The following is a 25,873-nucleotide window of genomic DNA, read 5'->3' as shown; positions in this document are numbered from 1 at the left end:
GGAACACAAGGCCATTCTTCCAGTTTCACTTCTGATTGGTGTAAAATAGATGAAAATGGTAGATAAAGCTTCTATACTATGAAGGGTTAAGCTGATGAGCAGGTCTTTTCAAGTGCTAATTTCTTATATTTTCAGACTGATTCTGAAAAGGCAGATTTATAAGATTAGATTATGACCTTGTAATTCCTACAAATGAAACTGAAGTCATGACTGGAGCAGGGCATTGGGCAGCAGAGCCTCAGTCGATTTGATTTACTTTGCTTACTCGGGATCACGTAGAAGGCATGGCTATGATATGACCTAAGGTGGGCGACCACGCCTGCAGGTTTGTGCACGACTTATTTACATAAGTGTCCAGGCTCTTATTTGCTCCTTCTACTGTACTACTTTGTATCTGTAATCTTTTGCAAAAAGGCAGCAGGGAACTTCGATAGGAAGGTCCATTCGTCCTGTTTCTCCTGGGCAGGAAGGTTTAGGGACTGGAAACTTTGGCAGCATTCATTGGGAGCGACAGAGCTTAAAACTCTAAATACAAACAAGTAGTTGGTATATGAATGTATGTATGGTGCCTCGTTGAGCTTTATCATTCTTCCTTCTTGTCCTATGATGATACTACAGTACAACATTTTCTGCTGATCCAGGATCTGGATCTTGGAAAAGGTGGAAGGAAGGCAAATTGTGGGTCATGAACTGTGCACAGTATCTGTGACAGCACTGAGTCTGAGAGTACAGTCCCAGAGTACAGATAATGAAACTTCTACCTAATTCTTGTTTTTAATTCTTGGATTTTAATTATGTTTCTGCCTGAGTCAATTTGTCATTGTGGTGTACGCCTTCAGTAAACAAGGTCACTAATCTGTGGGCGTAAGACAGCCATGCCATTCCGAACTCATTTGATTGGCAAAGTGAACCAAAACAACAGCCATTTTGCATATAATTTGTGCATGTTTAGTTGCTTAAAAATGATGTAACAAATAATGCAGAGTACATCAAACCGAGGTTAAAACTCAATTAGGTACTGATGGCTTGCCTCGATTCTATCAATAGACCACTTTGGGTGACACACACACATACTCACATAAACACACAAACCAAATCTTTATTAAAAAAATGGTTCACATTGTTGGGACAGTTGCCACAAAATCTATGCATTCTATGTAGTGTTATGATATATTAAATAAATTTAAATATTTCAGTGATTAATATATTCTGCCCGTGTTGCTTCAAACTAGTTACACAAATTAAAATGTGATTTAAAAAAAATCTTTTTGGCTGAATCCACCATCATACACACGGTGTGTTTGTCACCACACTGACTGTCCAGAGCTGTAGTGTACACACACAGAGCTGTATTGCTGTATAGCTGTATAGCTGTAGCTGTAGTGCCTGCACAGGTCCTCAGGTGTTGCTATGGAAGTACGAGTCACTTGGACGAGAGTTGGACGTTGTCACATTGTAACCATCTGCAAACAAAAAGCAGTAACAAAGAAAACAAGACAAAACATTAGTAGCATACAGAGGCTTTGTTCTTTCTTTCTATCTTTCTATTCCTCTTATCCGTGATCGTACCTCTTACTCTTCTCCAGTTCCGTAAGAAGCTGAATCTACTCGACGAAGAGTTTCCGACACTGGTGCTCTAAAATGAAATCAAAAACATATACATTAAGGGCCACAAGTACTTGAGACTAGATTGAGGGACAAAAAGAAAAAAGATGCCATCAAATGTCACTCTTACCCTTGTGAGATTTCTGATTTCACGTGACCTCTGTAACAGCGCAGACATTACCTGAAAAGTATCATCCAAAAATCAACACACTGCTACAAAACTAGATTTGATTGAAAACGGTGACACAGGGCATTAGGTCCATTAATTGAGGGGCCAACGTTAGATTTTTCTAGTAGTTTCCAGAACCTTTCTGTTCAGGTCACTGTGACAAAAGGGTAGAGGCCTGACTTGTGTTGCAGAAATTGTCCTATCAGTGCTATTGCAGTTTCTACGGGTCGTCAGTAGAGGTTAATGAAGCTCATACCCGTATTATTAATACCCATTTAGTGCATTTAGTGAACAGCTAAAGGGAAAATCCTTGAACTGAACTAAATGTTTGACACAATAAATCCAAAGATGTCAGAAAATGCATATATATAATATCCCTAAATATACTACTAGGGCTGCTGGCATTTAAAATTGTTAAGAAGACTTCAAAGTCGGCTCTACAACAATAAAGACACAACAAATCCAAAAATAACAAACGTTTGTATTTTGCCTTTCAATGAAGTAAGAGATTGATCTAAAGTTCTATAACGTGCACTCACCTTTTTGTCCAACAGTGTTCCAAACACCAATATGAAGAAACCCTAAAGAACATACACCGGTTAGGACCTCAGCAGAAGCAATCATTGAAAAAAAGGCAAACTAACTTTTCAACAATTGACACAGTAATTTAAATGTATGCACACCCATATCAGTGAGTTCTGTTTGTATTTACCTGGAGTGAATTTAAAATGGTAAATGCATAATGGAATCCTACGACTTTCGGCCTTGCCATGGTTGCTACTCCCAGAGCCCAAGTTGTTCCAAAGAAAGGCGTGAGGACCGCCAAACTTCTCACAATCACCAATAGCACGTTCCTCTCAGCTGTTTGTGCAGCATCGCCCACTACTGACCTCTTCAACATTTTGAACAAGACCAAAAGCAGGATGCCGAGGTTGATTGCCACAATTACCAATGCAGGGATGACAAAAGCCAGTATAGCATAGGAATCTATAGTGTTCAGCCAGCATTCCCCAGTTGTTAGAGTGTATTCGTTGTTTGGTGCAGTTACAGCTATAGTTATGGTCGCGATGATGAGTGGTGCGCCGTAACCTAAACAGAATCCGATAGCCAGCATAGATTTTTCAGACAAATCTCCACCAAATACATTGATTGTCCGGTAGAATAACAACAGTGCTGAAGCCAGCATCCAAAAGAACAGGGCCAGATAGAAAAAATGGATAAAAAATGTTGCTGCAGTGCATGCTTGGGGATTCTTTGGTTCTGCCTCTGAAATACCCGCACCAACAAGAAACCAAATGTCTGCAACGAGGAGAGAAAAAGCGATGTTCACAATGGAGACATGACGTAAGTAGGAAGTGCGGTTCCTGCTTATTTTCCTCCATATTAGAGCTTCAATCGCGAGGCATATAACCAAGGAGAACAAAGATACTGCCACACCAATGTAGGTTATGTAAGCCAAAATTCCTCCAGGATCGAAGGATGACATCAGTATAGAGAAGGACGTGAGATGGTTGCAGTTGCAGGTGACGCTTCCATTAAATGATACAAGCTCGCATCCGTTGCTGTCCCATCCGCCGAGGCCATCGAAGAGGCTGAAGTTCCAGAAGACACACTGAGGGTTCCTCAGATCATTTTCCAGTATATCAAAAGTGAAGGAAACGTTGCTGACAGTGATATTGGACCTGACGAGAACAACTCTGCCGTTGATGAAGTTGTCGGAAGCGTTTGCGGTTGCATTCCTTGCCGGGAGCACATTATTCATGGAGGCAAATGTTATGATGGTGATTTCACCAACAGGTGCATCGGACTCTGTTATATTTATCTTCACTGATGAATTGATGTCAGCACTGAAGGATTCAATGAATATAGTTTTATTCAGCAGGATTTGAGGTGTTTCTATGCTGAAGGATCCATTCACGAGGACTCTTGTGATGTTTTCGAGAGAAAGCAGTAATGTTGAGCTGGCGCTGCTGTTGGCGTTAAGTTCGTCCCATGAATCCGTTGAGTTGTTCAACGTGAGAACACCTACAGTGAGAAGGACATGCTAAAATAATAAGAAACAACCAATTAGATGATGAGTGGCGTTTACAACAGAGGAAAAAAAAATTGGTGTGTCTGCAGAAGGATTCACATACCTTCATGAAGTTTGAGTCTATTGTTATTGTTCGGTCGATCAATGCGTTTGCAACATTACTCAATATGCTAACAATGCCAAGAATGTTGTTAACAGAACTGACCACCTCTTCAGATAACTCGACAGTGACATCGCTGACATTCCCCACGAAAGCTGGTAAATTAACATTACCCAGAGACTGTGGGATATAAAAGGGCAGCATTAGAATGAGTGAGAAGTGAAAAGCTCAAATTGAAATGGAATAGAATCCACAGTTTGTTTACATTCTTCATCATGTTTGAAACGTGATCTTGTTGGGATCTCGTCGGTTCAATGAATCAATGCTATTCCCACACACATCAATCTGCTGTTCCATTTGATCTCATCATAATGTCAGCATTACCTTAGATGTCTCGAGGAGCTCCTGGATCTTTTTCAGGATACAGGTGTCATCAGTAATCCATTTACCTTCTCCACAAACTGATACTTTCTCACCCTCCTCGTTTTGTTTGCACCCAGTTTTCGTTATGTCGCCCTCAACCCCGTCACCAAGCACAGGATCAGTACACGAAATATTCTTGACTGGAGAAAGGTTTGAAATTTAAATTCGGACCAATAATTACACATCAACTGTACACAGAAACCAGATATTCCATGCAAAAAATGAAAAAAGCCCATTACATTAAACAACAATCAAAAAAGAAACAATTTTGTGTGAATATTTTGCAATAACACTCATCTAAATCTAATTTAATCCATTCAAAAGGAAAACCATCCTACCTATTTCTCTGTATGGAATATCGTCTTTTATCCTCAGTTGTAAAGTTGCAATTTCGTCTTTTACGTTCGGGTTGTTGGCTGCTGTGATTTGGTAAAAAGCAACTGTGCTTCCACTCCTGTAAAAAAACAAAATCCAACATGACAAATTGGCTTTCTATATATTTGAATCCTAACATCTACTTGTCACCTCTGAACAAATGAATCATTGTGGGATCATTAAGGATTGCAGGTTTCGACATCTTCTGGTAAGATTTTTACGTATCAACCTGTAAAATCTGGAAAATAACATGTTCAATGTGAGTTGCAAAACTGATGGAGTATATCAAAAAGAGAGTTTACTTACTCAAACCTAACCAACTCTGCTGATATGAAACCAGTGATGGACTCCTTATTAGCAAAACGTTGAAGCTGTTGGAGAAAGTGACAGTGACAAAGCCTGCTTGTTATATCTGCTTCTACACTCAAACCAAACAGACAATGCCACACAGATTCATCATATGCACAGCAAGGAACAAGCAAAAAGACTCACAGAGTCATTGATCGTTTCATATACTTCACTGGCTGGATCATTGAACGATTCTTGAAATATAATGTTCAAGGTGATACTCCTCTGTAGAACTACAACAAGCACAGTTATTATCACAAAGGGGAATAAAAGAGCAATTTAAAATTTTTCTGTGCTTATCATATACAGTACTAAGATAGGGTATACTGTATCTGTTGCTGTACCTATTGCTGTTGGTGGTGTTGTTGTTGGCGGTGCTGTTGTTGTTGTTGTTGTTGTTGTTGGCGACTGTGTTGTTGTAATTGTTGTTTGCGGTGCTGTTGTTGTTGTTGTTGTTGTTGGCGGTGCTGTTGTTGTTGTTGGCGGTGTTGTAGTTGTTGTTGTTGGCAGTGTTGTTGTTGTTGTTAATGGTGCTGCTGTTGTTGTTGTTTCGGTTCTAGTACATGATGTGTTACCTGGATAACAAAACTCAGGATTAAACCATTGCACTGCATTTTCCACTGACAGCACAATAGATAAAACCCTCAAGCTACACAAGCTCTTCTTAGCAGTAAGAAGAATGCTGTGCAACCATTGCCTTTCGATTTAATTGAAACTCGCCACCGGGAGGACTATCAGGCTGAAACAGAAATCAGGCTGAAACAGAAATACTCACTTGTTCTTGCTTGGCAGTACTTTCCATCAACTGGAAGACCATATATGCACCCACAGGTTTCTGTTGTTCTATTACTGCAAGAAACGTTGGTCGTACATGTCTCACATGGCCAAGCAAACTGGTCCTCACACTGACACTGCAGACTCCCATTGGAGTTCGAGCACACTGTCAAGGACATTCAAGAGGGAACGTATCAACCAAGCTGAAGTACTGCTTTGTGAAGGAACAAATGTGTAAACAGAGGGTTTCTTACCTGTAGTTATATTTAGGGCTGTTAGGTTTACAGATGGAGTGATTGTGAGAGGAAAACCTGGCAGAGACTTCAACTGATTGATGAATTCAAGTCCCGATTCAAGCAATACATCAATCACCAGCTCTGTCACAACTGGTTGTATAATTGGAGAGAAAAGAAAGAAGATAAATCTATCATCATCTTCATACCAATCTTTGTTCCAAACCACTCCTTTACCTCCACCAAGCCTGAATAAGCCTGAACAAAGTGAGTCTTGTTCTAATAATAAACTGGCCTAAAGAGAACAACATAAATATAAAAAATATTGTACTTTTCTGCATCTATCTGTTGAACAATTTGCATGCTACAGAATCCTCATCATCTAAGCAACACATTAGTGGATGTTGCATGTTTCTACCTGATTTGTAAATGCACAGCAATTCCCCGAATGTGTCTCTTGTCCAACCATATATTTTTCCCCATCAGGTCCAAATTCTTAGACAAAGTCAGACCAGATTAATAATACAGTACATTTATCTGTCAACCTCATCTGTACAATAATACCTGGTGTTGGTGTTGGTGTTGGTGTTGTTGGGGGCTGTGTTGTGGTTGGAATACATGAGGTGTTACCTGGATAACAAAAGTCAGGATTAAACATTTGCCCTGCATTTACTACTGACATCACCATGATAAAGATTGTGATCACAAACATCAAATGCAAAGCTCCCCCCCTCAAACTATACAAGCGCGCCGTAGCGATAAAATGCCTCAATCGTCCCGTTAGTATCTATCTTTAGCAGCTGTGCACTGTGCAACCATTTTCCTTCGCCCCTATTGCTTCACCAAGTCCCCACCAGGTTGGTTGATATAGTTCAGTTGAGAAACAAAATAGCAGAGAGCCAAAGTAGCTCTCAAGCTTTGTGACCACAAAGTTTAGCCAATCGGTGTAGTTTCCCAGGTTCTGCTCCAATCTGAGTGAGGTTGGCTGAAAAGAACTCTGTGAGCATATCCATATTGCTTTGCATCACATGAGGGGGAACAAGAACGCAGACCTCATCAGCTACACGAAAATAGCTCCAACAATGATTTCACACTGGCTGACCACTATCAGGCTGAACCAGAAACACTCACTTGTTCTTGCTTGGCAGTACTTTCCATCAACTGGCAGACCATTGATGCACCCACAGGTTTCTGTCGTTGTATTACTGCATGAAACGTTGGTCGTACATGTCTCACATGGCCAAACAAACTGGTCCTCACACTGACACTGCAGACTCCCATTGGAGTTCGAGCACACTGTCAAGGACATTCAAGAGGGAACGTATCAACCAAGCTGAAGTACTGTGCTTTGTGAAGGAACAAATGTGTAAACAGAGGGTTTCTTACCTGTAGTTATATTTAGGGCTGTTAGGTTTACAGATGGAGTGATTGTGAGAGGAAAACCTGGCAGAGACTTCAACTGATTGATGAATTCAAGTCCCGATTCAAGCAATACATCAATCACCAGCTCTGTCACAACTGGTTGTATAATTGGAGAGAAAAGAAAGAAGATAAATCTATCATCATCTTCATACCAATCATTGTTCCAAACCACTCCTTTACCTCCACCAAGCCTGAATAAGCCTGAACAAAATGAGTCTTGTTCTAATAATAAACTGGCCTAAAGAGAACATAAATATAAAAAAAAATATTGTACTTTTCTGCATCTATCTGTTGAACAATTTGCATGCTACAGAATCCTCATCATCTAAGCAACACATTAGTGGATGTTGCATGTTTCTACCTGATTTGTAAATGCACAGCAATTCCCCTAATGTGTCTCTTGTCCAACCATATATTTTTCCCCATCAGGTCCAAATTCTTAGACAAAGTCAGACCAGATTAATAATACAGTACATTTATCTGTCAACCTCATCTGTACAATAATACCTGGTGTTGGTGTTGGTGTTGGTGTTGTTGGGGGCTGTGTTGTGGTTGGAATACATGAGGTGTTACCTGGATAACAAAAGTCAGGATTAAACATTTGCCCTGCATTTACTACTGACATCACCATGATAAAGATTGTGATCACAAACATCAAATGCAAAGCTCCCCCCCTCAAACTATACAAGCGCGCCGTAGCGTTAAAATGCCTCCATCGTCCCGTTAGTATCTATCTTTAGCAGCTGTGCACTGTGCAACCATTTTCCTTCGCCCCTATTGCTTCACCAAGTCCCCACCAGGTTGGTTGATATAGTTCAGTTGAGAAACAAAATAGCAGAGAGCCAAAGTAGCTCTCAAGCTTTGTGACCACAAAGTTTAGCCAATCGGTGTAGTTTCCCAGGTTCTGCTCCAATCTGAGTGAGGTTGGCTGAAACGAACTCTGTGAGCATATCCATATTGCTTTGCATCACATGAGGGGGAACAAGAACGCAGACCTCATCAGCTACACGAAAATAGCTCCAACAATGATTTCACACTGGCTGACCACTATCAGGCTGAACCAGAAACACTCACTTGTTCTTGCTTGGCAGTACTTTCCATCAACTGGCAGACCATTGATGCACCCACAGGTTTCTGTCGTTGTATTACTGCATGAAACGTTGGTCGTACATGTCTCACATGGCCAAACAAACTGGTCCTCACACTGACACTGCAGACTCCCATTGGAGTTCGAGCACACTGTCAAGGACATTCAAGAGGGAACGTATCAACCAAGCTGAAGTACTGTGCTTTGTGAAGGAACAAATGTGTAAACAGAGGGTTTCTTACCTGTAGTTATATTTAGGGCTGTTAGGTTTACAGATGGAGTGATTGTGAGAGGAAAACCTGGCAGAGACTTCAACTGATTGATGAATTCAAGTCCCGATTCAAGCAATACATCAATCACCAGCTCTGTCACAACTGGTTGTATAATTGGAGAGAAAAGAAAGAAGATAAATCTATCATCATCTTCATACCAATCATTGTTCCAAACCACTCCTTTACCTCCACCAAGCCTGAATAAGCCTGAACAAAATGAGTCTTGTTCTAATAATAAACTGGCCTAAAGAGAACAACATAAATATAAAAAAAATATTGTACTTTTCTGCATCTATCTGTTGAACAATTTGCATGCTACAGAATCCTCATCATCTAAGCAACACATTAGTGGATGTTGCATGTTTCTACCTGATTTGTAAATGCACAGCAATTCCCCTAATGTGTCTCTTGTCCAACCATATATTTTTCCCCATCAGGTCCAAATTCTTAGACAAAGTCAGACCAGATTAATAATACAGTACATTTATCTTTCAACCTCATCTGTACAATAATACCTGGTGTTGGTGTTGGTGTTGGTGTTGTTGGGGGCTGTGTTGTGGTTGGAATACATGAGGTGTTACCTGGATAACAAAAGTCAGGATTAAACATTTGCCCTGCATTTACTACTGACATCACCATGATAAAGATTGTGATCACAAACATCAAATGCAAAGCTCCCCCCCTCAAACTATACAAGCGCGCCGTAGCAATAAAATGCCTCCAAAATGCCTCCATAATATCTATCTTTAGCAGCTGTGCACTGTGCAACCATTTTCCTTTAACTCTATTGCCTCACCAATCCACCACCAGGCTGGTTAATATGGTTCAGTTGAGAAACAAAATAGCAAAGAGCCAAAGTAGCCCTCAAACTTTGAGTTTCAAAGTCAAAGCTTTGTGACCACAAAGTTTAGCCAATCAGTGTAGTTTCCAAGGTTCTGCTCCAATCTGAGAGGGATTGGCTGAAACAAACTCCCTGTGCATATCCATATTGCTTTGCATCACATGAGGGGGAACAAGAACGCAGACCTCATCAGCTACACGAAAATAGCTCCAACAATGATTTCACACTGGCTGACCACTATCAGGCTGAACCAGAAACACTCACTTGTTCTTGCTTGGCAGTACTTTCCATCAACTGGCAGACCATTGATGCACCCACAGGTTTCTGTCGTTGTATTACTGCATGAAACGTTGGTCGTACATGTCTCACATGGCCAAACAAACTGGTCCTCACACTGACACTGCAGACTCCCATTGGAGTTCGAGCACACTGTCAAGGACATTCAAGAGGGAACGTATCAACCAAGCTGAAGTACTGTGCTTTGTGAAGGAACAAATGTGTAAACAGAGGGTTTCTTACCTGTAGTTATATTTAGGGCTGTTAGGTTTACAGATGGAGTGATTGTGAGAGGAAAACCTGGCAGAGACTTCAACTGATCGATGAATTCAAGTCCCGATTCAAGCAATACATCAATCACCAGCTCCGTCGTCACAACTGGTTGTATAATTGGAGGGAAAAAAACCCCCACACAATCATGATCATCATCTCATTAACCACTCCTTTATCAAGAATGGCTCTGATTTGTGGGCATGCCTGTGTAGTTTTTCAGTTTAAATAGAAAGTAATATTAATGAGAAAAAATTAGGGGACGCTGTACAGCGATTTCTTTAAAATCCTACAGCACCATCTACTGGCCAATGGAAGTCAATGCCCTAGGAACAGAGGCCTGTAAACATTTACCATCAAATGTCTTTTAAAGGTAAACACAGTGGAAGGGTTAGTGGTCAATCAGTGGTGTCTAGAACAGAATAGAATATTTACAAACCATATCAAGTCAAATCATCATGGATTGATTCACAACACGTTCACTTCAAAGGAGTGCGTAGTATCAGACCTACCTTCTGTACTGGTGTTTAGTTGGCAGTATGAGCCATCTTCTGGAAGACCATTTATGCAGCCACAAGTGTTACCAGCGATTGTGTCACAGGCTCCATAGATTCTGCAGCTGAGATTTGACCAAGCATAGCCCTCTTCACATCGGCACTGGGACGTTTGGGCCTGGCCAGTTTGACAGACTATACGAAGAAACAATGAAACACCTTTGAGATCCATGGCATGTAAAACTTTTACATTCAATGGGCACAAAAAATTGGGAGGCATGTTGTACCTGTCGTGATGTCAGCGCTGGTAATTTCTAACGTGTTGTCGTATTGAAAAGGAAGCTGAAGTGAGTTCAAGATTGTTCTCAAACGATCCAGTTCTCTGATGCTTATTAGAGCTTGGATGACATAATGGGACGAATTGGAGACTGTGGAAACATTAAACAGGCACAAATCAAAACATTTGTACTCTGTTTTCAACTTACTGTGGCGTCATTTTCCTTTAATTTAAGCCCAGCGAGCAATTCACAAATAAACAAAAATATGTTTATTTTGTTTTAATATATTTCAGAAGTTAGTGTTAGTTTTGCATGGCTTCAGTTAGATACTTCAAAACTACTTTGAAACAGATTTGTTTGAGTGAACACTTACAGTAGATTTCAGTTGACATACTAGATTTTTGGTTTCAGGTTTCATGAACAATAATGACCTTACAGATTTGATCTGATGCACAAAACAGGAATCTGCTGCTTTGGAATGGACGAGGACTTATAATCAAAACACAGGGCTGGAAGGCTCAAACTCTGCTGTTTTACTGATTAGAATGTAGAGTAAAGTAATAATTTATGATCATTTAATTCCAACAATGTTGGACCACATCTCAGTGTCTCTCTCAAATCTGTATGTATGCTTGTTTCCATCGGTGTCTTCAGGGAGCAGACATGCAAACTGATTGGTAGCCATGGCACAGGAGACCGCTCACTGCTCGAGCTGATATCATGAGTCAAAAAACAGAATCACTCACTCGCCCTCCTTTGTCTGATATGAACGGGTGATGTTTGTGGATGTGCTGATTCCTGGTTAAAAAATAAAGACATGAATAGAAGAACCTCCTTATGATTTGATTCATTCACAATACACATAAGATACAGGTAATGAACTGCCTTCCTACCGTGAGAAATAAATGTTGATGATGGCCTCCCGGTTTCTCCAGACCAAGGATGATCAGCAGAAGAGGAATCAAAAATCTAATTGCCTTTGGTAAAGCCATGTAGACTGGACTGAAAACACAAATTTTGTCAATAAGTCCTCACTGAATAAAACAAAAACATAAAATATACAGTAAGTATTCCATCGTAGCTGTAATAAGCAGAGCTTGACGGTGACAATGCTGCTTCTCCCTCATGGAAAGTACACAATGTGGCAGTTTTCATTGACGCCAGCTCTGTTTAGAATGCTACCAGGAAGCCGACAGGCAATCCCTTCTTGATAACTGGAACGATGACTAGGAGTTGTTTGTCAAGTTTGTTGGTATGAGCATACCTTCACATGAGTGCAAAACAATGACAATGGAAACGTCAACAACAATATAGATAACAACAACGATAATAATAATACACTTTATTGAGTATAAGTATTTTCGAGTACAAAATTATATAAAGGAAAGATCTAAGTGACAGACAGCTAGAATAATAACTAGAAAGACTAGAAATAACTAGAGTTCTTCATGTATTGATTGTCTAAACATTTGACCATGCCGTGTGACCTTGACCTTTGTCTGATCTAAAAACAAATAATGGAGGTCCACGCCCTTAACCCAACTAACCTGCCAAGATTGGAAACGCCAGTGAATACATAATACAACGCCCGCTACGCCCACATCACACAAATGTACAAATTAGTTTTAAGCAAGGACGCTGGCTTCAGTGCCTTGGATTCTGCACAACAGGGAACTGTTATGAAAAGTACACAGTATACAAAGGTCTACAACCCAAGTGAAAACAAGATAACTTATGTCAGGTAATAACCTCATATGTATTTAGTAGTAAGCATAACAGCTTTAAGTAGATATGGCTGATGGGGGAAAAAATTGTATTCTCTGTAAGCCCTCTGGCTTTGGAAAATCCCGCTGCAGGATCATTTCACTCTATGGCATACCGATATGGCATAACAATAGAGGCTGATAATTTGACTTCATGGAATGCACCTGCCCAACACCTGTCTGCCAAGTGGGGTGGAGCTTCTCCACGTTATGACAACAGATTGGAGCGCTGTGAGTGTCACCTGTTGCTACGGCTGCAGTGGTGTGGGTTTGCAGGGCTCAGGCTGAAGCAGTCTTCAAGTTAATTTGTTAAACACTAACACACACTCAAAAAAAAATTAATTGTAGGAGACAGTAAGCAAGTGCATTGGTCTGAAATTGTGGTAACAAATCTCATTTGGGAAATGGTTCCACTTGTTGAAAGCAAAATTTATATCGGGTATTTCACTTGAATATTAGGAGTTAAAAACAAGTCCATAACGGTCATGCTGGAGTCTATCCAGCTATCATCATTGATAATTACAGGGTTATTTATAATTATCTGTCCTCACCCTTCACTATGATTCAGTCGAGTACGACAATAGCATGTTGGACTTCTGGGGCAATCAAATATGTTATTGACGTAGTTTCTATCTATTATAATGTAAAACATTCTTTCTTTCTGTCACAAACTCCCTTGACATTTGACAATGATCATTAATGCTGAATATTGTCTGACTTCACGACTGATCAATGGTCCCATCTAGTTAAGCCAGGTTTTTCCCTTTCCTTTGTTACATACATTAATTAAACAATCACAGAGTATCCAAACACAATAATTTAGAATCTGTTGTTTCTCTGCTGTGCCATCCACTGACCAATTTCTCAACTTGTCCATTTATCACGTCTTTTTTGTTATCGTTTGTAAATTAAGACAGTAGGATCTTCAAGTCAACTTTTCTAAGATTTGTTTGTCCTTGTACCTCATTAAATGCGACTCCCAGGGCGATATAATGCAGACAGTGAGTGTTTGTATGAATGTGTATGTGTTCACACCTCTAATTGAGAGTGACATCATCACTTTCAAACACATTAGGGAGCATTGTGCATTTGTCTTTTCTTAAAACTTTAACAGCATTAAAGTAATATACTGTATGTGTTTAATTCTGAGTGTGTAAATGTGTTTCAGGAAAATTGTGTCTGAACTAGGAGACTAGTTTATAGTAGAATGGACCTGTATGGCCCTGCCGAACACAACAGCCTCTAAAAACTACTCAAGATGAAGTCATATGTAATCTAGTCACATTAGACCAGTGGTTCCCAAACTTTTTCTGCAGGGCCCTCCTTCTGTAGACAGGAATTTTTTTGTGCACTTATTATCAGCACATCTTTTCAGTGACTGGTGCGGGGTATCGGGGTTGCAGCTGTCAGACTGACACTTTTCAATGTCCAGCTTCGACCTATATTTTGTGTTTATTGAGGCAAATACATGGAGCATTAATGTTAGCTAGACGCTCATTCTCCTGCTGCGATACGAAGAAGTATCGCCTCATTCATTTGCCTGAGGAGACACAATATTTAGCTTCAGAGACCTTTTTCCTGAGATTCTAAGCTAAAACATCTTCAGTTTGCTGATTTTGTATGTTAGATATATGCACAGGGGCCTTTGAGCAACATGTTGTCTAAAGCCAGATATGACATATAATCCTTCCTGTGTATTTTGGATTTACCCCATGGGCTCAACCTGGTTGTACATGTTTCAAACATCTCAGCTGGCTTCTTTCAGATTGACAGAGCAATGGTTCTACTCCGGGCTCACTCGTGGTGTCCGAGATCCTTGCCATTTCCCCAAAGGTGAGGCCCTTGGAGGGACCACATTTCAGCTGCTTGTATCCGTGACCACGACAGTAGGTAAAGGTTGGAATGTAGATGGACCAGTGAACTGAGCTTTGCACCAAAACCAGTACAGGCAGTCCCCAGGTTACGAACAAGTTCCGTTTTTCTGCCTGTATGGAAGTCGGAACAGTTACGTATGGTTCACATCTAGTGTCAGTTAGTCAACAACGCAATTCACACAACAGTGTTTCCGCATTTGATGGCCATGAATCCATGCTCCATCCTACTGACAACACTCAGAGATACATGGATTCCTTCAGCAGCAACTCACTCCATGTCTACAGCGGGCAATCTGCCACTTTCCAACAGAGAACCATGGCCGCACTTTGGAGATGCTGATCCGCATCCCGGCCCCCTCACATTTCACTGATCCAGTCCATGTTTGAGGTCACAGCTTGATAAAGCCAATAGGGCAACACTGTGTGCAATCTTGAGAAACCCCTCCACCACAATTAAATGGCAATTCAGGAAGGCGTAATGAATTTAAAACTAAAGAAAATAGGAAATATATTTAATATTCTTACATATATTTAAACATTTAGATATTAAGGGAAATTTGCTTTCCTACTGTGCTTGAAAATATGTTGTTTGTACCTGTGTTGTTGCTGAGGTCATTAAATGTTGTTTAATTAGTTTTGCTCCATTAATGTTGTTCATAATACTCATAACAATAAGGTCCCAGGTTGGGAAGGTGAGACAGTGTGTCTGTGTGTGTGTGTGTGTGTGTGTGTGTGTGTGTGTGTGTGTGTGTGTGTGTTTGTGCATCTGATCATTCACACCTCTAATTGGCAAATGTTTCATCACATCAAACATCAAGACCGGGCCACAACACATTTGAATTTTCATAAAAAATGTAACAACATGAAGATGAATTATCAGACACTATTTCAAAACATAAGACTGTAAGCATTTATTCAGCAAAGTAGCACTTAAGATTTAAGATACTTAATTGTCATTTTGCATGCAATTCACGCACAAATATCATGCAATTTCAATTCTTCTTGCACTCCCTCTTACATATCAGACACACACACGCATTACAGAGGGGGTGCAGGGCAGCCATTTTTTCGGCGCCCATGGAGCAGTTGCGGGTTCGGTGCCTTGCTCATCCTCGGCAGTTGCTCTGGAGGCAAACTGGCAACTCACCAGCTACCAGTCTGCTTACTTGGTCCACACAGGGGACACGAACCGGCGACCCTCCGGTTCCCAGCTGTAGACCCAGCGGACTGAGCTACTGCCGCCCCACTTGCCTATATTCTGCTGGTCTGAGATTCTTCAATGTCGTCTCTTATCATTGAACACATTTATGGGAAATTATTTAAAAACTGTGGGAACCAGGAAGAAGGAAGTCCGGAACCAGTGACACACACACACTTGCACACACGCACTTGCACACACACACGCGCGCACACACACACAAACACACACAAACACACACACACACACACACACACACACACACACACACACACACAGCAAAAGAGACGACCAAGAAAGAGAAACACAATACCTAAACAATGCATAGCTAATAGCTTCACCAATACTTATTCGCAGAAAGCAGAATGACATCAATAAAAATACCAGCTGTCTCACCTTTTTTCTGGCATTTTTTCTGGCAAAGAGTGCTCTCCCCCTTTATGGGCGTCTTTGTGAATTCTGTGAACAATTTTGAGTGACTTCATGCGCACGGAGCAACAGTCGGGCCTTCATGTTCATGGAGCTAGCCTTACCTAACCTAGCCTAGCCTAGCCTAGACAGACACTCTCCTATTCCATAGACTACACATTAGCCAAACTCTGGTGGTGAGTTCTGGAGGTTTATTCTTTGTGGTCATCACTTTCCATCTTACTGAGAACAATTATTTGTCTACATGAGTCAAAAGTGGGTTCATATCTTTCAACAATATCCAATATTGAAATTAGAAATACCACAAAGTATGACTGTTTGAACTGAAAATATTATCTTCATATGAGGGGCTGTGTAGGACTTAAATAGTGAGACACTCTCATACTCACTACAGAGCCACATACTACTAAACCACTCTTACATTCACAACTGAAACACTCTTACATACTACTACTACATTCACACTCACTACTGAGACACTCTCATGTATTCGAGTGAAACACTCTTACATTCCCTATTGAAAGGCTCTTACATACATGCATAATCTGTTTTTTCACGAGCACACATAGCACGTAGCACTTATACAAGCATTTCACTAGCACACAGAAGTTACTTCAGTTACACCGGAAGGCGGTAAGAGCGTTTCACTAGTATGCATGTGAGTCTCAGCAGTGAGTGTAAGAGTGTAATTCCTACACGACCCCTCATATCGTCACATTAACATGCACACTTATCAGCCTTCAGTGATGTTGAAAAGGTGTTTCCAGTTACTCCAGTGACTTTTCTCAGGTTGAGATTTTGGTGGATTCACAACCGAGGTCACCAAACTCCATATAGGAGAACCACAAAGGAGTTGTGCTGGCTGTTCTTCACTCCAATGTGGGCAACAACATTGGAAAGTCCTGACACGTTTGTTAAAGGAATGTGCCACTGATGTGCAGTTTAGCTGGACAGATAAGAGAGACAGAAACAGGCATTGTCCTTTCCTGTTCTTTCCCAAAAGGATCCATAGCGTCCAATACATGATAGGTCAGATGATTATCTAGATGAATAATTATGGTAATGAGAGAGATGGGAGTAAATATCAAACACCGGTCCAGCTGCAAAGGTTCTTTATACTGTCACGGTGACTAAGAAGACACAGACGCACAAACAACTTTATAGGTACAGTATGAACCTTCATGGACAACTTATTATACAATTCACAATCTATTTTCTCCATTCTCTCCTGTTTCTCAGTATTGTTGCTTTACGAAAATGTATTGCAGGAACCTAGAGGTGCTGAGCCAGAAATGACCATCAACAGGACATTAGCTAAGAGCGTACATCCTTGTTACGATGATGGATCATCCGTATTTACGAGCGACCCTTCCTTCTTATGTATACTTGTAAACCTTATACTTGGCTTAATAGCAGTTCTAACAGTGTTTGGAAACGTTCTTGTAATGATCGCTGTCATGTACTTCAAACAGCTCCACACTCCTACAAACTCTCTCATCCTCTCTCTGGCTGTGGCTGACCTGCTCGTAGGGCTTTTGGTTTTCCCTTTCAGCATGGCTTTCTCTCTCAGCTCGTGTTTCTATGAGGTGGCTATATTCTGCAAAATCAGAGGCAGCTTGGATATCACATTAAGTGCATGCTCAGTTCTGAACTTGTGCTGCATTTCTATTGACAGATATTATGCTGTGTGTAAGCCTTTGACATACAGAAATCATATCACTAATACTGTTGCTATAGTCATGATCCTGATCAGTTGGATAATTTCTGCAGCCATTGGAGTTGCTATATTAGTCGTGGGGTTAAACCTAAAAGACTGTGGAGATGATTGTATGGATCAATTTAATACTATTCTATTCAATGCTCACTCATTTTACTTCCCTGTGATTCTAATTCTCTGTATCTACTTAAAGATTTTCCTTGTGGCACAGAAACAAGCTCGCAGCATCCAGAACAACAAGACTGGAGCAACTCCAAGTAAGATGGAGAAAAAGGCAACTAAAACTCTGGCCATAGTGTTGGGCTTTTTTCTCCTGTGCTGGACTCCTTTTATTCTTTGCACATCCTTTATGCCTATCAGCAAAGATCCAGTGCCAGATGCTGTGGTTGAAACACTGAACTGGCTCACATTGTCAAATTCAATGCTAAATCCATTTATTTATGCTTTCTTTTACACATGGTTCAGGTCAGCTTTTAGAATCATCTTTTCTGGAAAACTATTTCATGGTGACTTTACAGACATGACATTGCATTAATTTGGATGTGTCAGTTATGATATAGGTAGTGATAAGCATTGACATCTTTACACTGTTTCATATATTGGCTTGTCCGAAACAATTAGTATTATTTATTTAAATGCAAACTGACAATAACTGTGATCAAGCACTTTCTGTAGCTTTGCATGGGATGTCCTCAGCTCTCAATAACTGTTCAGTCCATGCCTTTTGAGTGTGTTTGGAGTTGTGATACTGCCGTAGGACCCATGACCTGTGCCGAGACATAGCTCTGTGACACACGGCCTTATGTTTCACTCCCAATGCCTGATTGTCTGGTGATTTCCCCCTGCACAGACTCCAAACACTGAAGGGGTTATTAAGATGTGATACTCATTCAAACTATTCCCAAACTTCTAAAAGCTATTTTGGAATGAATCCTGTGGTGTATTGTTTGAATTACACTCAAGGCATCAATACATTTATGCAGCTCTGTATTTATAGTCACTGTACACAATCATATGCTTTCTAAATCATAATAAAAAGCTGAGTGAAGGATATATCTTCTAACTCTGTTTTTTAATAAAAAGTTGCAATAAAGTTACATATGTTGTTTCTATTGTCGAATTACAGTGTGCTTTGTAGAACGATTTTTTAATGCTGTGACTCCTCAGGCAGGACATGCAGTGACTTTCCTTGTCAATCAATTTAATTTAAATTGCTTTTCTCAAGAGTAATGTTGTTCACTTGTAAATGTTTTCAAACTAAACACAACATTATAAAAGCCCCATGTTCATTGAGTTTTGCCTGAGGTCTAACTTGTCCTCTCTCAATTATATCTGATAACTGAACTGTTATACATACATATTTAAAACAAAAAGTAAAATTAGGCTAAATGAAAAGTGGTTGTATTTGTTAAGTAATTCCACAAAATCAGATTTTTCAGTTATTATGTACAGACAAGAAGTTGGAGCTTTTTTAATTTCTTCACTTTATGATCCACACTGGTTGGGATGGAGACAGAGAAAAACAGGAATGGAGTTAAGGTTAGAGGTGGAAGGGTAAAGGTTAATGCTCGGGTTATGGTAAGGATAGGGTTAGGGGCCGGGTAAAGCAGCGATCCCCAACCACCGGGCATAGGTCATTTGGTGCCGGGCCGCACAGGAAGAGTAAAATATTTTTCTATTCAGTCTGAAAGATGTTTTATTTTGTAAAATGACCTGAACCATCCATCTGTGCGTCTGTCTATTGACACATGTCAAAACGCTCGTCTGAAACACGTGATACTTTACATAAAAAATGAAGCCCACAAGCTAGCAAAAATGAGCGGAAAGCAAATGTCTTTAAAGAGCCATCATCTCTGCACTGATTCACGATCACCTGTCTATGCTTTTAAAAGAGTGAATCGAGCCTGTCAGTGCCAGACGGAGATCTACTGTTGAAGATTGCAAATGACGGTGGCCTTAAAAGTTAACAACTCTGCAGGGGCTCTGGACCGCCCCCCCCAGTTACAGCTTTTGGTTTTGATGGGCCACCCCACGATTTTCTGTGGCCACATCCGCCCCCCCTCCCATGGAAAAATTTCTGGAGGCGCCACTATGACTTATATGTCTCATACTATGATTTTCTCTTGAAAGCGGCCCATTTCGCAATTTCCTCATTTAACCTAATTGTAAGAATTAAGTATGAAAAAGTCATGTATGTCATTTATAAGGAATTTACATGGCAATTTATGATTGTGCAAAATGTTATGTTTTAATGATCACCTACGATACTTTTTGGAGGTGATTAACATTCTCAATAACAAACTGTCTGCCAGGTCTACACACAAATACAAACACATGCACACCCACTCACTCATCCCCCCACACATGCACACGTCATTACTCATCATATCTTTGTTTCTTGTTGTATCTTTGGTGTTGCCATTGCCTGATTGGTCAGCAACAACATGAATAATCATGATAATGAGATCAGCTTGGGAAATAAGAACCAAGAGTCCATCTCAACTGTTCTTCAGATTGCCACAGTGACTGAGAGTGCAATAATGTATGAACTGCATGTAGAACAGACTGTTTAGGTAAAGTATGACATTCAATTGAGATTTTAAATGTACCTTTTTGAACTTCATTTGAAATTCGAGTTTTACATGATTTTTTTCTGAAATTAAATATTTGAATGCAAGAAATTGAAGTGTGGAATCAGAAATGTCTATCAACAGGACTGTGGTTGTTCAGGATATACATCCCTGTTATGAAATAGATAATGAGTCTTACATGTTTGCTAGAAACCCTTCCATTATCTGTGTATCAATATATATCTTCCTTTCTTTGCTATCTGTTGTTACAATACTAGGAAACCTTCTTGTAATAATCTCTGTCATCTACTTCAAACAGCTTCACACTCCTACAAACTCTCTTATCCTCTCTTTGGCTGCGGCCGACCTGCTCGTAGGGATTTTGGTTTTTCCTCTCAGCATGGCGTTCTCTCTCAGCTCATGTATCTATTATGAACATGTGCTCTGCAAAATAAGACGCTGTCTTGACATTACTTTAAGTACATGTTCCATTCTCAACTTGTGTTGCATTTCCATCGACAGATATTATGCCGTGTGTAAGCCTCTGTCATATAGCATTAAAATAAATTACAATATTGTGATGATCATGATCCTGATGAGCTGGGGTGTTCCTGCGCTAATTGGCATTGGTGTCATAATTGCAGGATTAAACCAAGGAAAATGTGAAGAAAGGTGTTTTATTAATATTCAAATAAAAAGCACAACTGCATCTGTTTTATCATTTTATATCCCTGTGATCATAATGCTGGGTATCTACCTGAAGATCTTTCTTGTGGCGCAGAAACAGGCTCGCAGCATCCAAAGCACAAAGTCTGGAGCAAGAGTCAGTAAGATGGAGAGGAAAGCTACCAAAACTCTGGCTATAGTGTTGGGAGTTTTTCTCTTGTGTTGGACTCCTTTCTTTGTTTGCAACAACATTTCACATTTCAGCAGTGATCCAATGCCAGATCCTGTGATTGAAACACTGAACTGGCTCACATTGTCAAATTCAATGCTCAATCCATTTATTTATGCTTTCTTTTACAGCTGGTTCAGATCAGCTTTCAGAATTATCATTTCTGGAAAAATATTGCAAGGGGATTTTACTAACTCAAAACTACGTTGACTTTGGCGTGACTGTAAAAGTTTGTGCAAGAAAGATTCACGTCTTCATATGATTTACAGTCTTTTTAGTTCTGTCTATATCCATATCTATATCTATTGATGTACAATATATATATATCTGTATCGATATACAGTGTATATATATATAAATAACTATTATATACACCTCTCTATACATATCTATCTATCTATCTATCTATCTATCTATCTACCTACGCATATACATATATTTACATAGATATATAGATGTATAGACACACACACACAAGCACACACGCTCATGCACTCACAAGCACAGGAAATGTGTCATTACTCTTCATATCTTTGTTGTTTCTCATTGTATCTGGAATTCTCATTGCCTGATTCGTCCGCTATTTAACATGATGTGTAATTATGGTAATGAGATCCACATTTCATTTAGAACTAAATAAAAACAAATTAAAAAGTGTATTTGTGTTGTAATTTTTGGTGTTGGTATTGCACATTTTTGTTGGAGTTAAATATTTTGAATGCAATTTAGTATAAATTATAATGTATAATCCATCTCAAATGGATATTTGTGGTTCTTGCAATGGTGCATGAAATACACAGAGACGTAACAAAGATAAAAAATAAAATACACAGATTGAAAATAAAAAGATTGAAGACAAATCAAAAAGGAAAATAAAGGCTGCACACCAAAGATCAAAAACAAACTTTCACAAGAAACTTGATAGTTTCTCAAATGCTTGCATTATATAAACTGAGCTGTCCCTCTGGCTTTATTCGGTGTTCTGTTCAGATACAATTCGTATTTCAGTCCCAGGCTTCTGAGAAGAGATTAAATTGTCAAAATTTTCAGTCAAAATTCCCAAACTGTGCAATATCTGCAAGCAGTTTGATTGGTAATGCCTGTGTCCTCATCAGATATAAATACATACGTACATAATACATCATAAATAAAGTGCTTGGGATATAGATATTATATTTAGGTGGTTATATACTGTTTTGAAAAAATTCACATCATAGACATACAGTATAAACTGCATTGATATAGTATATATGATATGTGTGTATTTACATGCAAACCAACCAAGTGACAGAAGGCGTAAAGAAGCCTTTATAGGCCTGATCAATTTAACAGATATATTTGGTCATTTCAAGTAGATATATTTGCAATTCTAAATTTATTTGTTTGTTGCTATCAAGTTCTGGATTAGTTTCTGTATAGAAATGTAGACTAGCCATGTGTGTTTGGGAGGGATATGGGTTGCTGTTGCTTCACAGACACACACACACACACACACACACGTGCACATACACACACACACCCCTTGTTCCCTACATTTGATTGGACAGCCAAAGTTTGAATTAATTATTGCAAAGAAATTCAGCTTGATAAATACGATGTCCAAAGGTTCTGCACACTTAACAAGAACACACACACACACACACACACCGACAATAAGGTACTGTATGTTGTGAAGATTCATGGAAATCTTTTTTAAATTAAAAGCCTTGAATTTTTTTCTTTCTTAGGATCAACCATGCATGTTCTTGCTTTTGTACACACACAATTAACAACATTTTTCCAGTTCAATGTATATATCAAAATGTTGTCAAGCTAACTGATCATTGACATAGAGCTGAATTGCAGGAACCCAGGAGCACAGAAACAGACATTATGAATGACTTACCTCTGTGCTATGTATCAGATAACTCATCTTTAATGTTTCTGAGCTTGCGCTCACCACTGTGTGTACTATCTTATATTATCCTGGGTTTGTTATCTGTTGTAACAGTGTGTGGAAACCTTCTTGTAATAATCTCTGTCATGTACTTCAAACAGCTCCACACTCCTACAAACTCTCTCATCCTCTCCCTTTCTGTGGCTGACCTGCTTGTTGGGGTTTTGGTTTTTCCTTTCAGCATGGCGTTCACCGTTACCTCGTGTTGGTATCATGAAGATTTGTTTTGTAAAATCAGAGGCAGCTTTGATGTGTCACTGAGCACATGCTCCATTCTGAACTTATGCTGCATTTCTATTGACAGATATTATGCTGTGTGTAAGCCTCTGATTTATAGAACTAAAATAAATGACCATGTTGTTGTGATCATGATCCTGGTGTGCTGGGGTATTTCTGCCCTGATTGGAATCGGTGTCATAATTGCAGGATTCAACCAAGGAAAATGCGAAGGAAGTTGTTTGCTGGATGCGCTAATATCAACGACTATGGGCTGTATTTTTGCATTTTATATTCCTGTGATCATAATGCTGAGTATCTACCTAAAGATCTTCCTTGTGGCACAGAAACAGGCTCGCAGCATCCAGAACACAAAGTCTGGAGCAACAGTCAGTAAGCTGGAGAGAAAAGCCACCAAAACTCTGGCAATAGTGTTGGGGGTTTTTCTATTATGTTGGACCCCATATTTTATTTGCATGATCTTTCAGCCTTTACTGTATCTATCAACACCAGTTGCTGTGATTGAAACACTAAACTGGTTCACTTTGTCAAATTCAATGCTCAATCCGTTTATTTATGCTTTCTTTTACAGCTGGTTTAGATCGGCTTTCAGAATGATCATTTCTGGGAAAATATTTCAAGGTGATTTTGCAAATTCCAAACTTTGATTTAGTCCTTCAATGGTAACAATTTATTTTTACCATTGTCATATTCATTTGGGAACCGTCTGTAGACACTTATACTACACTGTGTACTTTGTTGTCAGTTTTATTTAGATGAAATGAAATTGTCAAATCGTTCAGTCATAACTCCCAAACTGTGCAATATCTGCAAGCAGTTTGATTGGTAATGCCTGTGTCCTCATCAGATACAGATACATTCCTAATACATCATAAATAAAGCCTATACATAATAAATAGATTGCACCAACAAAAGGCTCATGTTCCTCTCTAGTGCTTGAGATATAGATATTATATTTAGGTGGGTACATACTGTTTTGATTACACTTTGACATAGACATAGAGTATAAACTGCATTGATTTAGTATATAATGATATGTGTGTATTTACATGCAAACCAACCAAGTCACAGAAGGCATTTTTTTCAAAGGCACAAATACATTTACAACATTTAGGCAAAACTGTCTTTGTGTAGGAGTTTTGGAGTAGAAAAGTTAAGCAGTAGAAAATTACAGGACATCCAGGTCCCAACATCCTCAAGGCATTGTTATGACGGCTCGTCTTGATGATAACAAAAAGGAGAGAGCACACAGTAAAGGGTTTGGTTCAAACAAAGGTTGGTACTTTTAATTCACCAAAACCAGCCAAACATCATAGTCAACAAACTCATAGGGCCCAGGCACCAGCCAGTGCAGGAGGTTCGAGAGAAGGAACAGAGAGGAGAAGCCGGCTTCAAGGCCTCCTCTCCAGGTGGGATCAATCCTGCTGATTGCCTCTGACACCGGAAAGCAGCTACCTGGATGGGAGGAGCAGAGAGAGAAAGACACACCCAGTTAGGGCCCTAACAGGCATGCTTGGAGTTTATTTGATTGACTGGACTCCTTCACCATAGAGGTGATACATTTACATTTTTTCTAATTTTATCGTCAAAGAAGCTCATGAAATCATTACAACTTATATTTATGGGGATATGTGGGTCAATAGAGTTATGGCTCTTAGTCAGCCTGGCTAAAGTGCTGAAAAGAAACCGTGGTCTGTTTTTGTTCTATTCAATAACAAGTAATATGCTGCTCTGGCATTACAGAGGGCCTTCCTATATGCTTTGAGTTTGAGTGTTTGAGTGTTGTACCAGTCCAATAATATAAATTCTAAAGTTATTAAGTAGTGATCAGAAAGAATAGGGTTATGTCCAAAAACGAATAATTGCTCTATATCAATGCCATAAGCCAGAATAAGGTCAAGGGTGTGGTTATGGCACTTGTAGACACACACACCTGCACGCCCACACACACACACACACACACACACACATTGTTAGTCAAAAATAGTTTTTGCATATAGGATGGAGTTTCCTACGTAAGTTTACAGTAATTATCATAATGAGACGGAGGCTGATAAATAGGAAGGTCACAGTCACACATCTACACCTCTGTGTATGTGTTGTGTTTGGTATGATGGGAGTCTGCACAGATGGCACAGATTGTCCTCCTCTATGATATTACAACTTTATTATTCTTTCATTTATTGTAAACTGAATTGCTGGAACATAGAAGAATGGAGGAGGAATTTAACAAAACGACTAATATTGCTTTTGAA

The 25,873-nt window shown here is 39.6% G+C and overlaps 4 protein-coding genes across 7 annotated transcripts; 3 read left to right on the top strand and 1 right to left on the bottom strand.

The window, feature by feature from the left end:
- Positions 1-1,079: 1,079 nt before the first annotated feature.
- On the bottom strand, positions 1,080-12,183 carry LOC143016523 (uncharacterized). Of its 4 annotated transcripts, none has more exons than XM_076170894.1 (26): positions 11,893-12,183; positions 11,746-11,797; positions 11,009-11,149; positions 10,740-10,916; positions 10,201-10,335; positions 9,946-10,110; positions 9,356-9,421; positions 8,811-8,942; positions 8,556-8,720; positions 7,989-8,054; positions 7,446-7,577; positions 7,191-7,355; positions 6,624-6,689; positions 6,081-6,212; positions 5,828-5,992; positions 5,397-5,627; positions 5,197-5,285; positions 5,011-5,075; positions 4,668-4,783; positions 4,291-4,469; positions 3,910-4,086; positions 2,487-3,818; positions 2,314-2,355; positions 1,736-1,786; positions 1,570-1,636; positions 1,080-1,463 (listed from the first exon to the last, which is right to left on the bottom strand). In XM_076170894.1, exons 1-26 carry the CDS (start codon positions 11,989-11,991, stop codon positions 1,399-1,401), a joined length of 4,272 nt encoding a protein of 1,423 aa, XP_076027009.1. In that variant the 5' UTR covers positions 11,992-12,183; the 3' UTR covers positions 1,080-1,398. The 4 variants fall into 4 exon arrangements, with proteins under 4 accessions (XP_076027009.1, XP_076027012.1, XP_076027013.1 ...); XM_076170897.1 differs by having other exon boundaries at positions 6,081-6,217; positions 6,641-6,689; XM_076170898.1 differs by having other exon boundaries at positions 7,446-7,582; positions 8,006-8,054.
- A 5,372-nt stretch (positions 12,184-17,555) lies between these two features.
- On the top strand, positions 17,556-18,515 carry LOC143016503 (trace amine-associated receptor 1-like). Its single transcript, XM_076170868.1, has one exon. The coding sequence runs from the start codon at positions 17,556-17,558 to the stop codon at positions 18,513-18,515; it is 960 nt and encodes a 319-aa protein (XP_076026983.1).
- Positions 18,516-20,749: 2,234 nt separating this feature from the next.
- LOC143016502 (trace amine-associated receptor 1-like) lies at positions 20,750-21,655 on the top strand. The gene has a single exon (XM_076170867.1). The coding sequence runs from the start codon at positions 20,750-20,752 to the stop codon at positions 21,653-21,655; it is 906 nt and encodes a 301-aa protein (XP_076026982.1).
- Positions 21,656-23,362: 1,707 nt separating this feature from the next.
- Positions 23,363-24,265, top strand: LOC143016500 (trace amine-associated receptor 1-like). The gene has a single exon (XM_076170866.1). The coding sequence runs from the start codon at positions 23,363-23,365 to the stop codon at positions 24,263-24,265; it is 903 nt and encodes a 300-aa protein (XP_076026981.1).
- The last annotated feature ends 1,608 nt before the right edge of the window (positions 24,266-25,873 follow it).

Source organism: Genypterus blacodes, unplaced genomic scaffold (genome assembly GCF_046128005.1).
Source record: "Genypterus blacodes isolate CSIRO-AG114 ecotype Tasmania unplaced genomic scaffold, CSIRO-AGI_Gbla_v1 ptg000233l_1, whole genome shotgun sequence".
Classification (NCBI taxonomy): domain Eukaryota; kingdom Metazoa; phylum Chordata; class Actinopteri; order Ophidiiformes; family Ophidiidae; genus Genypterus; species Genypterus blacodes.
The sequence above is the reverse complement of the archived record's forward strand: the minus strand, read 5'-3'. Positions and strand labels throughout refer to the sequence as shown.